We start from the raw sequence: 14699 nt of genomic DNA on the forward strand, positions 1-14699 counted from the left end.
CCACATTTTGGTCGATATCTCGAAAACGCCTTCACATATACAACTAAGGGCCACTCCCTTTTAAAATACTCATTAACACCTTTCATTTGATACCCATATCGTACAAACACATTCTAGAGTCACCCCTGGTCTACCTTTATGGCGATATCTCGAAAAGGTATCCACCTATAGAACTAAGGCCCACTCCCTCCCAATCTATATGTAAACATGCTTGATATTCGAAAGTATTCAGCTCTTCGAACTATTATGGTCACATATAAGATAAACAGGTAAGGAAGGCTAAGTTCGGGTGTAACCGAGCATTACATACTCAGTTGAGAGCTGTGGAGACAAAATAAGGGAAAATTAAATGGTAAAAAGAACCTAAGGTAACCCTGGAATGTGTTTGTATGACATGTGTATCAAATGGAAGGTACTAAAGAGTATTTTAAGAGGGAGTGGGCCATAGTTCTATAGATGGACGCCATTTAGGGATATCGCCATAACCAGGGACCAGGGCTGACTCTAGAATTTGTTTGTACGATATGGGTATCAAATTAAAGGTATTAATAAGGGTTTTAAAAGGGAGTGGTGGTAGTTGTATATGTGAAGGCGTTTTCGAGATATCGACCAAAATGTGGATCAGGGTGGCCCAGAACATCTTCTGTCGGGTACCGCTAATTTATTTATATATGTCATACCACGAACAGTATTCCTGCCAAGATTCCAAGGGCTTTTGATTTCGCCCTGCAGAACTTTTTCATTTTCTTCTACTTAATATGGTAGGTGTCACACCCATTTTACCAAGCTTTTTTCTAAAGTTATATTTTGCGTCAAAAAACCAATCCAATTACCATGTTTCATCTCTTTTTTCATATTTGGTACAGAATTATGGCATTTTTTTCATTTTTCGTAATATTCGATATCGGAAAAGTGGGCGTGGTCATAGTCGGATTTCGGCCATATTTTATACCAAGATAAAGTGACTTCAGATAAGTACGTGAACTAAGTTTAGTTAAGATATATCGTTTTCTGCGGAAGTTATCGTGTTAACGGCCGAGCGGAAGGACAGACGGTCGACTGTGTATAAAACCGGGCGTGGCTCCACCGATTTCGCCAATTTTCACAGAAAACAGTTATCGTCATAGAATCTATATCCCTACCAAATTTCACAAGGATTGGTAAATTTTGTCCGACTTGTGGCATTAAAAGTATTCCAGACGAATTAAATGAAAAAGGGCGGAGTTACGCCCATTTTATTACGCCCTTTTTCGGTTTTTCGAAATTTTCGATATCGAAAAAGTGGGCGTGGTTGTAGTGCGATTTCGTTTATTTTAAATAGCGATCTGAGATGAGCGCCCAGGAACCTACGTACCAAATTTCATTAAGATATCTCAAAATTTACTCAAGTTTTCGTGTTTACAGACGGACGGACAGACGGACGGACATGGCTAAATGAATTTCTTTTTTCACCCAGATCATTTTGATATATAGAAAGAAGTCTATATCTATCTCGATTAGTTTATGCCGTTACGGATTACCGTTATGCGAACAAAGTTAATATACTCTGTGAGCTCTGCTCAGCTGAGTATAAAAATGAAATAAATGATTCCCCTTTTAACATTTATGCACACATTCAAGCCGTGTGTTTCAAATTAAAGCTAGTTTTCCATTCAGTTGGTTAAGTCAGTTGCATGCGAATGGTTGCGTTCAAAGTTCGTAATAATATGGCGCCGAAAAAGAAGGTGCTTTCTATTAAAGAAAAAATGGAAATTAATCATGTTTTCGAAAAAGATAAATTATCAGTACGTGGATTTGCAAAAAGGCAAAGTATAGTGAGCCCAAAAATTTAATGGTACTAGGTACACGTTTCTTTTGCTTTGAAAGGTTCAATATTGGCAAAACACAAGCTGCGGAAATGAATAAAAATGAAGAAAAAATTCGTTCAAATGGGAGTCTGGAGTTAATGTTCATCATACAAAGCGAAGTTTTCTTGAAGAAGGCGGCTCTGAAATAGACAAGATTTGTTTTAATTGGTTCGCTAAGGCAAGAAGTCAAAACATTCCGATTTCTGGTCCCATTTTGAAAGCAAAGGCAATGGAAATTGCGGACAAACTGGGTGTACCTAATTTTAATGCTTCAGATAGATGGTTAAACAAATGGCGAATAACGAATAATGTTGCTTTCAAATGCGTATCTGGTGAAGCTGCAGATGTAAACCAGGATGGTGTCGAACAGTTTAGGACAAAACTGCCATCTCTGTTGACCGGTTACAAGCTTCAAGACATTTACAACGCAGACGCAATGAGCTTTTCTTTCGTGCCTTACCTGACAAAACCCTCGCTCTTAAATCCGAAAAATGCGTGGGCGGTAAACTATCAAAGGAAAGACTCACAATTTTGTTCTGTGCTAATATGGCTAGAGATAAAGAGCTGCTTTTGGTTATAGGTGAAGCAGCCCGTCCTCGATCTTTTAAACATGTTCCAATCGCAAAACTGCCAGTGGATTTGAAGTCTAATAAAAAAGCATGGGTGACTCGAGAAGTAATGAGTGAATGGCTGCAGCAGTTCAATCGAAGAATGAAAGCCCAGAATCGAAAAATTATCTTGTTTTTAGATAACGCGGTTCTCATCCAAAGGAATTAAAATTAACCAATATAAAAATTATTTTCTTGCTACCAAATACAGCGACAGTTAGCCAACCCCTTGATCAAGGTATAATCCAAAATGTTACAACTTTGTATAGAACCTTAGTTTTAAAACACTTGCTATCTAAAATTGACAATACAAGTTCAGCCTTAGAGCTCTCAAAATCGATTAATGTACTAGAAGCTGTGTATTTCATCAAAGCATCTTGGGATAAAGTGGAAGCCAGAACCGTCCGAAATTGCTTCCGTAAAGCAGAATTTTTGGAAACTTATGAGAATCTTCCACATTTTTATCCCCAAGATGACATTTCACTGGCAATATATGCTAGGCTTCAGGAAGGACTAGATTAGGCAAATGATTTGGAAGGTTTTCTCCAAATGGATCCAAATGTTTTCACTGAGGACAACAATAAAGAAATTCAGTTTGACCAAGAAGATGATACTATGGACATAAGTGATTCAGAAGATGAATTTTCAGAAGAAATAAGTGAGCCTATAATATCATATGATGAGACTTTAAAACTTGTTGCGCGCTTGAAACAATTTGCAAAAAATGACTATGTAGCTTTTCAGCACATTAAAAATATTGAGAGTCAGTTTGAAAATGAAAATTTTAAATTAAAGCAATAAATGTTTAAGCAATCAAGCATACCCAATTTTTTCAATCAAACTAGTATTGAAATGTAAAGACTTGTACAATGTACTTAATCGATATACATATTGTGACGAATATTAGTGACACTAAGTGATTCCCATCACTAATCTGTATATGTACTTATATGTAATACTAAAGTATGCAAATATTCTTTACTTCCAAAAATTTCTTAAATAAACTATGTACAATACAATTTATATGTGTGGTATATATTTTGTGACTTCATCCCTTATAAGCGGACATCTCCCATAGCCGGACAAAAACACTGCGACGGTGAGTGTCCGGTTATAAGGAATTTCCCTGTATATGTAAGTTCAGATTCGTTGGTTCTTTTGGTCTGACATATAAAATTGTCGATTTGAGTCATTTCGAAAACATGGCGCACGATCGAAACTAAGAAAGTTCTCATGTAGTTTCGCTATAAAGGTACCCTTTAGAGATACGGAAAATGGTAATTAATTCCCATAATCTCCTCATAATGTTAACGATGTCGCGCTAAAAAATATTTCTATAACCGAGAAATTGCATTCATTTTGCTCATCACGGTACCGGTTATACGAAGAAGCGCCCGTTTCACAAAACATACAAGTTTTGTATTACAAGTAAATTTCTTTTGAAAATAAATATCTGTCAGAACAAATTTACTTTTATCAAAAAAATTAATAAATATATTGTATACAATTTTATTTTAATTGAAATTAACTTTCACTGGGTTTAAAGGGAAATCTTATATACATTGAAAAAAAAAAAAATGGTTAGCGGGACTTCTTGAAACCCTAACGAATATATTAAGGCTATTTCAATATTGACTAAAAGAGTAGGGAAATGTATGTACCAATAGATGTATTCATATACTTGTATATATGTATGTATATATAAACTGTCAAAACAAAGATATTTACGTATGAACGTAACTCACCTGCCATTGTGGGGTAACTGGAATATGCTGCCGCACTTTCAAGTGCATGCGCGGTCTGTTGGTCGTGATGCAGTCTGCAATGAGAAAAATTCCTTAGAAATAAACAATTACATTAACATTTTTGCCACAAAGTAAAAATAAAATTGAAAATTTTAACTTTTAAAGCTAAATGCGCAGTGGGAAAAATGTGAGTTGACCTATACAACCCCCAAGAACAAACACTTTATTTGTGTGTTATCTGTACTATATAGTATATGTATTAGGGTGGCAGCGTTCTGAAGGAGACGGCAACGATAAAAGTATAAACGCTGTCTGTTGAATACCCGACGATCAATGCAAAAATCATGCGGATTGAAACCTAATGGTGGGTAAAGAAGTCCCTGCGTTCTTCAAATATATTCTAAGGTTGATCTAATTAAAATCAATGCATTTTTTTACCACGGATTCAGTCTTAATTTTAGGGCCGTTTTCGCATATGACCTTTTCAATTAATCTGCCCTATAAACACAGATTTTGTTCACAAAAAATTTTTTATCGGACAGATAAACTATAAAATTTTCTTGAGTAAGCGGCCTTGGTCTCTTAAATTTTTCAGGGTTTTTTAAATATCATCATACCATATCACTCTAAATAATGCACTAAAATAAAACTGAAAGCAGTGGTTAAGCTCCGCGTCAAGTTATAAAGACGTGCAAAGAAATATCCTTGAGAACGGTTATCGCGGAATAACCGAAATATATTGGAATAAATTAGTCAAAAAAACCTGTGGTTTTATTCAACTAAGTTTTATTGACCTCGAGCCAGCTAAAGTTCAACATATTTACATATAAAAAGGTCGCTAAAAACATTCAGTTTAAAACTGAAAACTCCAAAATTATTTTTAAATTCAAACGAAAGGTTTTTAGTTGCATCAGTGTACATGAATTCATCCCAAAGAGTTCTTTTATGATCGCCAAAGCACTCCTTAACTGGTCACGAAGTTAATACAGCCATAGTACTGAAAGGATACAGAAATAATACCAATATGATTTCGAAAACAGTTTCTTTTTGTTCTGGGAACAGTCCTGAAAATGTAACAAGTTGATCCAGAAAATAAACCCGAATTGTCCTCAAGTGGCTCCGAAATAACTGCGAAATTAATTTGGAAACCGTACACTTATGGATTCCGAAATTACACCAGATATATGCTGAAATTGTTTCTAAATTATGCTCAATGTTTCCACAATAGTCCCGAAATCAATCTAGAAAACAATTATGTAATGAAAGCGAATGAATCCAAAAGAATTATATAATGATCACGAAAAGCCTACAAAGTGATTCCAAAAAGGTTCCGAAAAAAATATAGAAATGATCCAGAAATAGTTCCGAATGATGCGAGACCAATGCTGAAATAGGCATGAAATAATCTCAAATAAACCGCAAATACTCACGAATCATCCCAAAAACAAATAGGTAATGAACCGATTGGATCCCAACAGAATTCTATAATAATCACGAAATAGCTACGAAGTGATTCTAAAGAGGTGCCGAAAATTATATGGAAATGATCCAAAAATAGTTTGAATGATTGTGTTGAAAAATGCTGAAATAGGCATGAAATAACCTTGAAATGAGCTCTAAACAGTCACGAAATCATTCCAAAAACAAATATGTAATGAAACCGAATGGATATCAAAAGAGTTCTAAAATGATCACTAATAAGTTACGAAATGATTTCAAAAAGGTCCCAAAAATATCAAAATGATCTAGAAATAGTCCTTAAATGATGCGAAAACAATCCCCAAGGAGTACAGAAACGTTATTACCTAACATACTATCACTTTAAGATCTTAAAAAGACCCGAAAAAATATCGAAATTATCCAGCAATATTCCGTAAATGATACGACAACAATACGGAAAATGTCCCGAAAGGAGCCAGAGATGTCACCAACTTGCTCCTGAAATGGGCTTAAGTAATGCCGCAATAATTCCGAAAATAATTCCATAATGGACCCGAATGGATTTATTGGTTTTTATAACTACGAGCCAGACCCGTGCGCATCTTGCGCAACCAATATAAAAGTCTCTTATCAAATATCAACAGAAATCAGCTGTTCTATGAATCAAATTAAAACTTACAGCTTGCGCTGCCATCTGGGCGCATGGTAGCAACTGCTGGTAATGCAGTGCAATTATTCACAATAGTGCCATAATACAAATAGATTTATTATTTTTAACAAATTATTTGAATAAAATATATAAAAATTGCCCAAAGCTCGCTAATAGCCCGAATCTCAATCTTTACAACCAAAACTTTATTTATGGATTTAGATTCCAAATAAGAGCGAAAAAGGGACGCGTACATAAAAACATCAATTAGAAATAATATATATGATATTTATTCCGTTGTAGATCCGCTACTATCTTTATATATAATTAATGAGCAATATTCTAAGCTTTCGTTTTAGGTTTGCTGCTTTGGATGTATGTGTTTACAAAAGAAAAGAAAATGTGCGAATGTGGATGTTAAACGAACGTTATTTCACAGAATTAACGCCAATATTTTTAAGTAGAGTTACCACCTAAAATTTAGTTACAGATGTATCCTAATTGTATATCGTGAAAACTGTAGTATTTCTCGGGTAAAGTTAAGTCACGCTGAACTAAGCTCGGTCATTATTAGCATAATCTAAATGAGAGGAATTGCCACCCTAATGCATCAAATTTTAAAATTATACAAATACAGTACGAGTAGGTACTGCTGCACGTACCTGGAACCATGACTATATTGCTGTGGCAGTCGTAACAGGCTACCGTATTGCGCCATATTGTGATGATAAGCATGAGCGTGAGCCGCATGCGCATGTGCGGCGTGTGCGTATGAACCATAATGTGCGGCGGCTGCATGCGGTACCCAATGATCGGTTGCATACCCACCGTCGGATGCAATACAAATCACCAACCTGAAAATATACAAAAAAAAAAAAACAACAAAATGTTGTAATGAATGTAAAGGTACTAAAGCAAGTATTGAAGAAGAAGAAGAAACATGAAGAAGTAGTTACTCTAAGATATGCCATACAAGCTAAAATACAATAGAATGGAAGCAGTTAACTGCATGCAAGCCAGTATGTAATCGATGGCAGTTTTATTGCAAAGTTAGTGCTACTTCGATTCTGATAACTTAATTCTACAGAGTTTGTACATGTTTCTGCATATTAAATAGGTACATATACAAAAGAATTTTAAATATACCTGTGGATGTGTAGGTGCGGGAACTGGATGTACATAATTACTATTCCAAATGAAGGTGGGAAGTTTCTTGCTGACATGGGACTACTCGTTTCTGTAAAAGAGAGAACGAATGAAATCGAATTGCACAAATACATATTTTCACCATAAAGAAATAGATGGAGGATGGCTATGTAATTAATATGGGGTGTTTCTTAACACATATATATGTATATACTAGAGTGGGTCGATTTGTGGGGAGGCAAAAAATCGCCCATTGCTCTGTGAAAATCATATTCTAGGGATCAAAATAAGAAACTTTGTCCCCAGGGGGGTTCCAGAGGGTGTGCCACTGGCATCGGTGGGTCGGGTCTCAAAGTTAGTGGGGTCGGTCATACATTTGGACTCGATTGGAGCACTCTAAATGGGTCAAAGTGGGATTTTTAAAAATTTGCCCCTACCAAAAAGTTCGACCCAAATTGGATGGGGGGAGGGAGGGGGGACATCAGAATTCGTTTTAGAGATATGGTTCCTTCGGCAAAGTTTCTTATTTTGATCCCTAGAATACGATTTTCAAAGAGCAATGAGCGATTTTTAAATCGACCCGCCCTAGTATGTACATATATGTTGATACCAAGTAAGTTCCTCTTTTTAAGGTATGGCTGCTTCAATTCCTTCGAAAATTTCGCCCTCATATAGCGGCAGCCTACACAGAGTTAGGAAACACAGAGTTAGGAAAGACAGGTGATGCTCCAAATTGGCATAAATAAAAAAAAATAAACGCAAGGCGCGATAGTCTCCCACAGAGAGTTTAGGCCAAACTTCACTTCCCACTTGCGTCGTGCGCTTTTTAATTGTTCCTACAAATTGGCAGAACGGGACCTACATATTTTACTCGACTCCGGACGATGAGTTTCCACTGAGAAACTTTTCATGGCAGAAATACACTCGGTGTGTTTGACATATCACTGTCGAGGGGCGACTCCGCTAAGAAAGACTCTTTCTAATTAAAAAAAAACTTGTTTCTAAAGCGGTCCACACCTACGATCCTGGGTTCACGTCCCGGTCATAGACATCAAAATTTTAGAAACAAGTTTTTTCAATTAGAAGAAAATTTGACTATGCGGAGTTGTCCCTCGGCAGTGTTTGGCAAGCACTCCGAGTGTATTTTTGCCATGAAAAGCTTCTCAGTGAAAACTCATCCGCCTTGCAGATACCGTTTGAGTCGGCGTAAAATTTGCAGGTCTCGTCCGCCAATTCGCAGGCAAAATTGAAAGGAGCACGACGCAAATTGGAGGAGATGCTCGGCCTAATTCTCTTCTGAGCTATAACGCGCTATATATTTTTTTATTTTATCGTATAACAGTGATAGCTGGTTTGACATGTTACGCAATGGCCAATATCGCCAGGCTCGTCGAGAGGGGGAGGGGGGGGACTGAGGGGGTCATTTACCCCGGGCCCGGCCTTTGAGGGGCCCGGGAATCTCAAAATGCTATCCAAGCTTTTTGCTTACAGAAAATAAACAAACCACACCTTTAATCACTTTTCGTAGATAGCAATCATTTTAAATTTCTAGCCAATATTAAAAATCTCTTAACGTGTCTGCACCCCGCATAAGGTGTTGTTGGTTTTTGGGCGTCGGCTTTGTGGATTAAAGTTGAATTCGTTTTCTGTTGCAGCAGAAAATTCGGTATGATGCAAATTCTTATACAGCGATATACACGTATGTATGTATGTAAAAACGTTGCCGATAACAGTTTTTGGAAAAAAAAACAGGTATCTTTTGGGGTTTGGGGAGTGTTTTGGTCGAAAATGACCCTTTCGCTATTTTTTTCCGCAGGCTCGAATATTATTTTTTTAGGTATGCGTAGTGGAACTTTTTCTTCCTGAGCCCAAATCCTATCGAAAAATTGATAGCGCGATATCGTTTAATAAATCGACCCAGCCTAACACGTATGCATGTATAACGCTTAAATATACATGTATATACAAATGCATATAAATTTGTAAAAGATGGTAATTTTGATTTTGAGAATTCGTTCATTTTAGTATGGGGGCCCGTATTTTTTTTGTTTGCCCCGGTCCCGGATTTTCTCTCGGCGGCCCTGAATATCGCCTTGGTAGTTAAGCGTCAATTAACAATGATGATGATGATGCCAAGCAGGAGCAAAAAACGCGAGCTTAAGTAAACTAGAATCCATTGCTGCCACAGCAAAAGTTTTCGAGTTCCGTCATTTTTTCGAAGAAATAATTTCCGCTGAAATGTATGCCCAATTTTAGAATTCTTTTAATTACATATGCTCAGACCTAGTTGCATATATTACATTTAAGTATTTAATACCTATTAAGCATTGCCCGATTTGAAATGAAATGTGTCACTTCAGAAAATGTTGCTATGGCTTGTTGCACATCAGGCCTTTGTACGCTTTTTGGTCCAGAGGAATTCGAAAGGAGTTGTTAGTGATCAACATGTTCATTAAGAAACCTATTTTTGTATTTGCGCACATATGTATGTATGTATATGCAAAAATGCGTACATATTTACGCATTAAGGTAACCTGCAGTTAAACTTTAAAACTAGGTTACACTAGTAATTTATGAATAAAATTGGACTAGTCCAGAATATAGCAGATTTGCGCGGAAAATATCTTATAGCAGGCACGCAATAGATACATATGGGGTATTCCATCCCATTTCGACCAATTTTGAACCCGACCCCTTTAGAATTGGCTGAAAGTTTTTCTTCTTTTTCTAGCTTACGAAAGACGTTTTTCAGAATTTTTTCGAATTTTTTTTAAACTTTTTCACCTAACTCAAAAAAAGTTATGATTTTTTTAAAAAAACACCGTTTTTGTTTTCAAAATGCTATAACTTTTTCAAAAATTGACCGTTTGGGATATTTTTTTTTTTAAATTTGTTTTTAAATGTACTTTTCGGAAAAACTACAAACAAATTTTTAAAGTTTTTTTTTTCAATTAAATAAAAAAAAAAATCGGCCCATTCCGGGATTAGTGGGGATGATTGCAGAATTGATTGAAGTTTTTTATGAAAAAAAAAAAAATGGCGAAATTCGAAAAATCTCGAAAAACTGAAAAATTAAAAAAAAAACTTTAAAAATTGTTTTTGTATTTTTTCCGAAAAGTACATTTAAAAACAAATTTAAAAAAAAAAAAATATCCCAAACGGTCAATGTTTGAAAAAGTTATAGCATTTTGAAAACAAAAACGGTGTTTTTTTTAAAAATTCATAACTTTTTTTGAGTTGGATGAAAAAATTCTGAAAAACGTCTTTCGTAAGCTAAAAAAGAAGAAAAACTTTCAGCCAATTCTAAAGGGGTCGGGTTCAAAATTGGTCGAAATGGGATGGAATACCCCATATGTTTTATCGCATAAACTGTGCTTCATATTAACTATTGAATGAAATTTGTACATTTTTTTTTCGAATGATTATTTATTTAATTTTTCCTATAAAAACAAAACGCCGACAATTTTAAAAGTGAGAAATGAGCCAATACCTTTTTCGAAGGATTTTGGTACGTTGAATCTGTATTACTTACTTAATTGGCGCTTAACCGTCTAAACGGTTATGGCCGTCCAACAAGGCGCGCCAGTCGCTCCTTTTCCTTGCCAACCGGCGCCAATTGGTCACACCGAGGGAGTTTAAATCGTTTTCCATCTGGTCCTTCCAACGGAGTGGAGGCCGCCCTGTACCTCTGCTTCCATAGGCAGGTTCCGATGGAAATACTTTCTTGGTCCGAATGGTCATCTTCCATTCGCCTAATATGGCCTAGCCAGCGCAGCCGCTGTATTTTAATTCGCTAGACTATATTGGGGTCTGCATATAGCTCGTACAGCTCATCGTTAAATCTTCTTCGGTACTCGCCATCGCCAATGCGTAGAGGTCCATAAATCTTTCGAAGAACTTTTCTCTCGAACACTCCCAGAGCCGTTTCATCTGATGTTGTCATGGTCCATGCTTCTGTCCCATATAGCAGGGCGGGTACGATAAATGATTTGTAGAGTGTGATTTTCGTTTGCCGAGAGAGGACTTTACTTTTCAATTGCCTACCTAGTCCAAAGTAGCATTTATTGGCAAGATTGATTCTTCGCTGGATTTCAGAGCTGATGTTGTTGCTAGTGTTGATGCTGGTTCCCAAATAAACGAAGTCTTTTACTTTTACTATTTCGAAATAATGGCTGCCAACAGTAGCGTGGTTGCCAAGACGCATATGCGATGACTCTTTGCTCGATGACAGCAGGTACTTCGTTTTGTCCTCGTTCACCATCAAACCCAGATTTACCGCTTCTTTTGCCTGTTTGGAGTAAGCAGAACTAACGGCGCGGGTGTTTAGGCCGATGATATCAATGTCATCAGCATACGCCAGTAATTGCCGCTTTTATAGAATATTGTTCCAGAGCAGTTAAATTCTGCAGCTAGTATAATTTTCTCCAGCATCAAATTAAAGAAATCGCACGATAGGGGGTCACCCTGTCTGAAACCTCGTTTAGTTTCGAACGGCTCGGAGAGGTCCTTCCCAATTCTGACTGAGCTGATGGTGTTGCCCAACGTCATTTTGCACAGCCGTATATAGACAGCTCCTTTTCGTGCTGTCGAAGGCCGTTTTAAATTCGACAAAGAGGTGATGTGTGTCGATTCTCTTTTCATGGTTTCTTTCCAAGATTTGGCGCATTGTGAAAATCTGGTCGATGGTAGATTTACCAGGTTCACGGTGGGCCGGTTCACAGTGGGCTTCAATCTTTCGCACAATACACTTGAAAGGACCTTATATGCGATATTAAAAAGGCTGATTCCACGATAGTTGGTGCATTTTGCAGTATCCCACTTCTTGTGAACTGGGAAAAAAATACTTAGATTCCAATCGTCGGGCATGCACTCGTCCGCCCTTATTTTGCTAGGAAGCTGGCGCATGCGCCTTGCAAACTCCTCGCCGCCGTACTTGAAAAGCTCCGCAGGCAATCCATCAGCGGCCACGGCCTTGTTGTTTTTCAATCTGGGTGCTGCTTTCTGACTTCGTCATAATCGGGCGGGGGACATATATTCCATCATCACCGATTGCGGGATCGGGTTCGTCATCTCTGCGCGGTGAATTGCTGCCTCCATTTAGGAGAGCAGAGAAGAGTTCCCTCCATAATCTAAGCACTCTCTGTATATCAGTTACAAGGTCGCCGTTTTAATTCCTAAGGAGTTTGCCCCGGTCTTAAAACCTTCCGTCTGTCGCCGTATTTTTTGGGAAAATTTTCGGGCGTTATTCCTGGTGGCTAGCAGCTCAAGCTCCTCGCACTCACGCCTTTGAGCTTCTGCTTTTTTCTTCCTGAAAAGGCGTTTCGCTTCCCTTTTCAACTCACAATAGCGTTCACACACTCCTTTTGTTCCGCTCGCTTTTAACGTAGCCCTGTAGCTCCCAGAGAGGAGGTGTGAGAGTCGAGTTGCGAAATCATTGGCAGTCTGTTGCGATTGCAGCCTTTCGACGTCTACCATCCCTTTGTTTTTTGTTTCTTGGTTTTAGCCGCGCTGAGGCGGGTGCGTATTTTGGCTGCAACGAGATAATGATCCAAGTCGATGTTAGGTCCTCGGATCGTGCGCACATCTAAAACACTAGAGGCATGCCGACCGTCTATCACAAAGTGATCGATCTGATTGCGAGTATTTCGATCAGGAGAGCTTGATGTATCTTTTTATGCATGAACCTCGTGCTGGATATGACCATGTTTCATTGCCCCGGCAAAGTCAATCAGCCTCAGTCCGTTAGGAGAAGTTTCATTGTGTAGGCTGAACTTTCAGACTGCAGGGCCCAAAACACCTTCTTTGTCCACCCTGGTGTTAAAGTCGCCAAGCACGACGTTCATATCATGACGGGGGCAGCGCTCGTATGTGAGTTCTAATTGTTCATAAAAAGTGTCTTTCAGCTCATCGTCTTTCTCCTCTGTGGGCGCATGGGCGCAGATGAATGATATATTAAACAATTTTGCTTTTATTCGGATAGCGGCGAGACGCTCGTCCACAGGCGTGAACGCCAGAACTTGGCGACAAAGTCTCTCTCCCACCACGAATCCGACTGCACTTATTCGTATGACCACTCCAATAGATGTCACAATTTTTGATCTTCTTTCTTCATTGCTTCGTCCAACGCATTTCTTGGGTGGCGGTAATGTCAGATTTTGCTTTGAATCTGAACGCGGTGTTAAAGTTTTGAAACTGGTTCTGGTTTTCGAGATATTTGTAGATAAAGGCGATAATAAATGCAAGATAAAAAATGTTTAATTACTTCCTTTATATAAATGGACCAAAAGAAAAGAAAATGTCTTTTTAAAAAAGACGTAATCTTGTTGGACTTTGATATTCAAATTTTAATATAACCACTGTAAAAAGTTTTATGAGGAATAAAAATATAAAGGTGGAGTGCAATAAATGGCTTTCGATATAATCTTTAACCGAGTCCGGCAATGTGGGCTTCACCTTTATATTTTTGTTTCTCGTAAACATTTTTAAAGTGGTTATGTTAAAATGTGAATAGCAAAGTTCAACAAGATTATGTTTTTTTTAAAAAGACAGTTTTCTTTTCTTTTGGTCCATTTATATAAAGGAAGTAATTAAACATTATTTTTCTTCTTTTTATTTTCTTTTATGTTGCATTGTCATGAGGTTCAGAAGTAAGTTCATAGTTTCGAAAATCTAGCTCTATCGGAAGTTACTGAAATTGCGGTGTCCAATTCCACATGCTGTAAATTGAATTTCTAAATACCTCAATCCCTGTCCAATATAAAAAAAAAAAAACTCTTTCTTACTGAATATTTTAGCTTAATAGAGCCCAAAATTTTTTCGAAATTTCAGGTCTCTGGGCTATTGGGAAGTTCTTTAAAATTCGAATGAGAAATTTCCAGTTTTGAACGATTTTTTGATCCCTGGACCCCCTTGCGCAAATATTTAACCTCATGTTGCATTATCATGGCGTTCTGAAGTAAGTTCTCAGTATCGAAAATCTAGCTCTACGGGAAGTTACTCATTAGTGGTGGCAAGTTTTCATTTGTTGTAAATGGACTTTCTAAATATCTCTAGTTATATCGACCTCTGTCCAATATAGAAAACTCTTTTGTTTTAACCTAATAGAGCCCAACGTTTTTTTCAAAGTCGCAGGTTTCTTGGTTATCGGGAAGCTCCTTGAAACTCGAAAACACATTTTCCAAGCTCGAACGATTTTTTCAATTTTCACGATCCCTGGACCACTTAGCGAAAATTGTTCCCTCATGTTGCATTGTCATGGGATTCT

The 14699-nt window shown here is 37.4% G+C and overlaps 1 protein-coding gene and 1 pseudogene across 1 annotated transcript in view; one reads left to right on the forward strand and one right to left on the reverse strand.

Moving 5' to 3' along the window:
* Positions 1-14699, reverse strand: part of vg (vestigial) — a 140495-nt gene that overhangs the window by 14466 nt on the left and 111330 nt on the right. The window contains 5 exon segments of the mRNA XM_067774823.1: positions 4201-4274; positions 6952-7128; positions 7130-7143; positions 7436-7485; positions 7488-7526. Coding sequence (XP_067630924.1) covers positions 4201-4274; positions 6952-7128; positions 7130-7143; positions 7436-7485; positions 7488-7526 — 354 coding nt within the window.
* Positions 1674-2427, forward strand: LOC137246926 (tigger transposable element-derived protein 3-like; annotated as a pseudogene).

The sequence above is a fragment of the Eurosta solidaginis genome, chromosome 3 (genome assembly GCF_040869045.1).
Source record: "Eurosta solidaginis isolate ZX-2024a chromosome 3, ASM4086904v1, whole genome shotgun sequence".
NCBI lineage: Eukaryota > Metazoa > Arthropoda > Insecta > Diptera > Tephritidae > Eurosta > Eurosta solidaginis.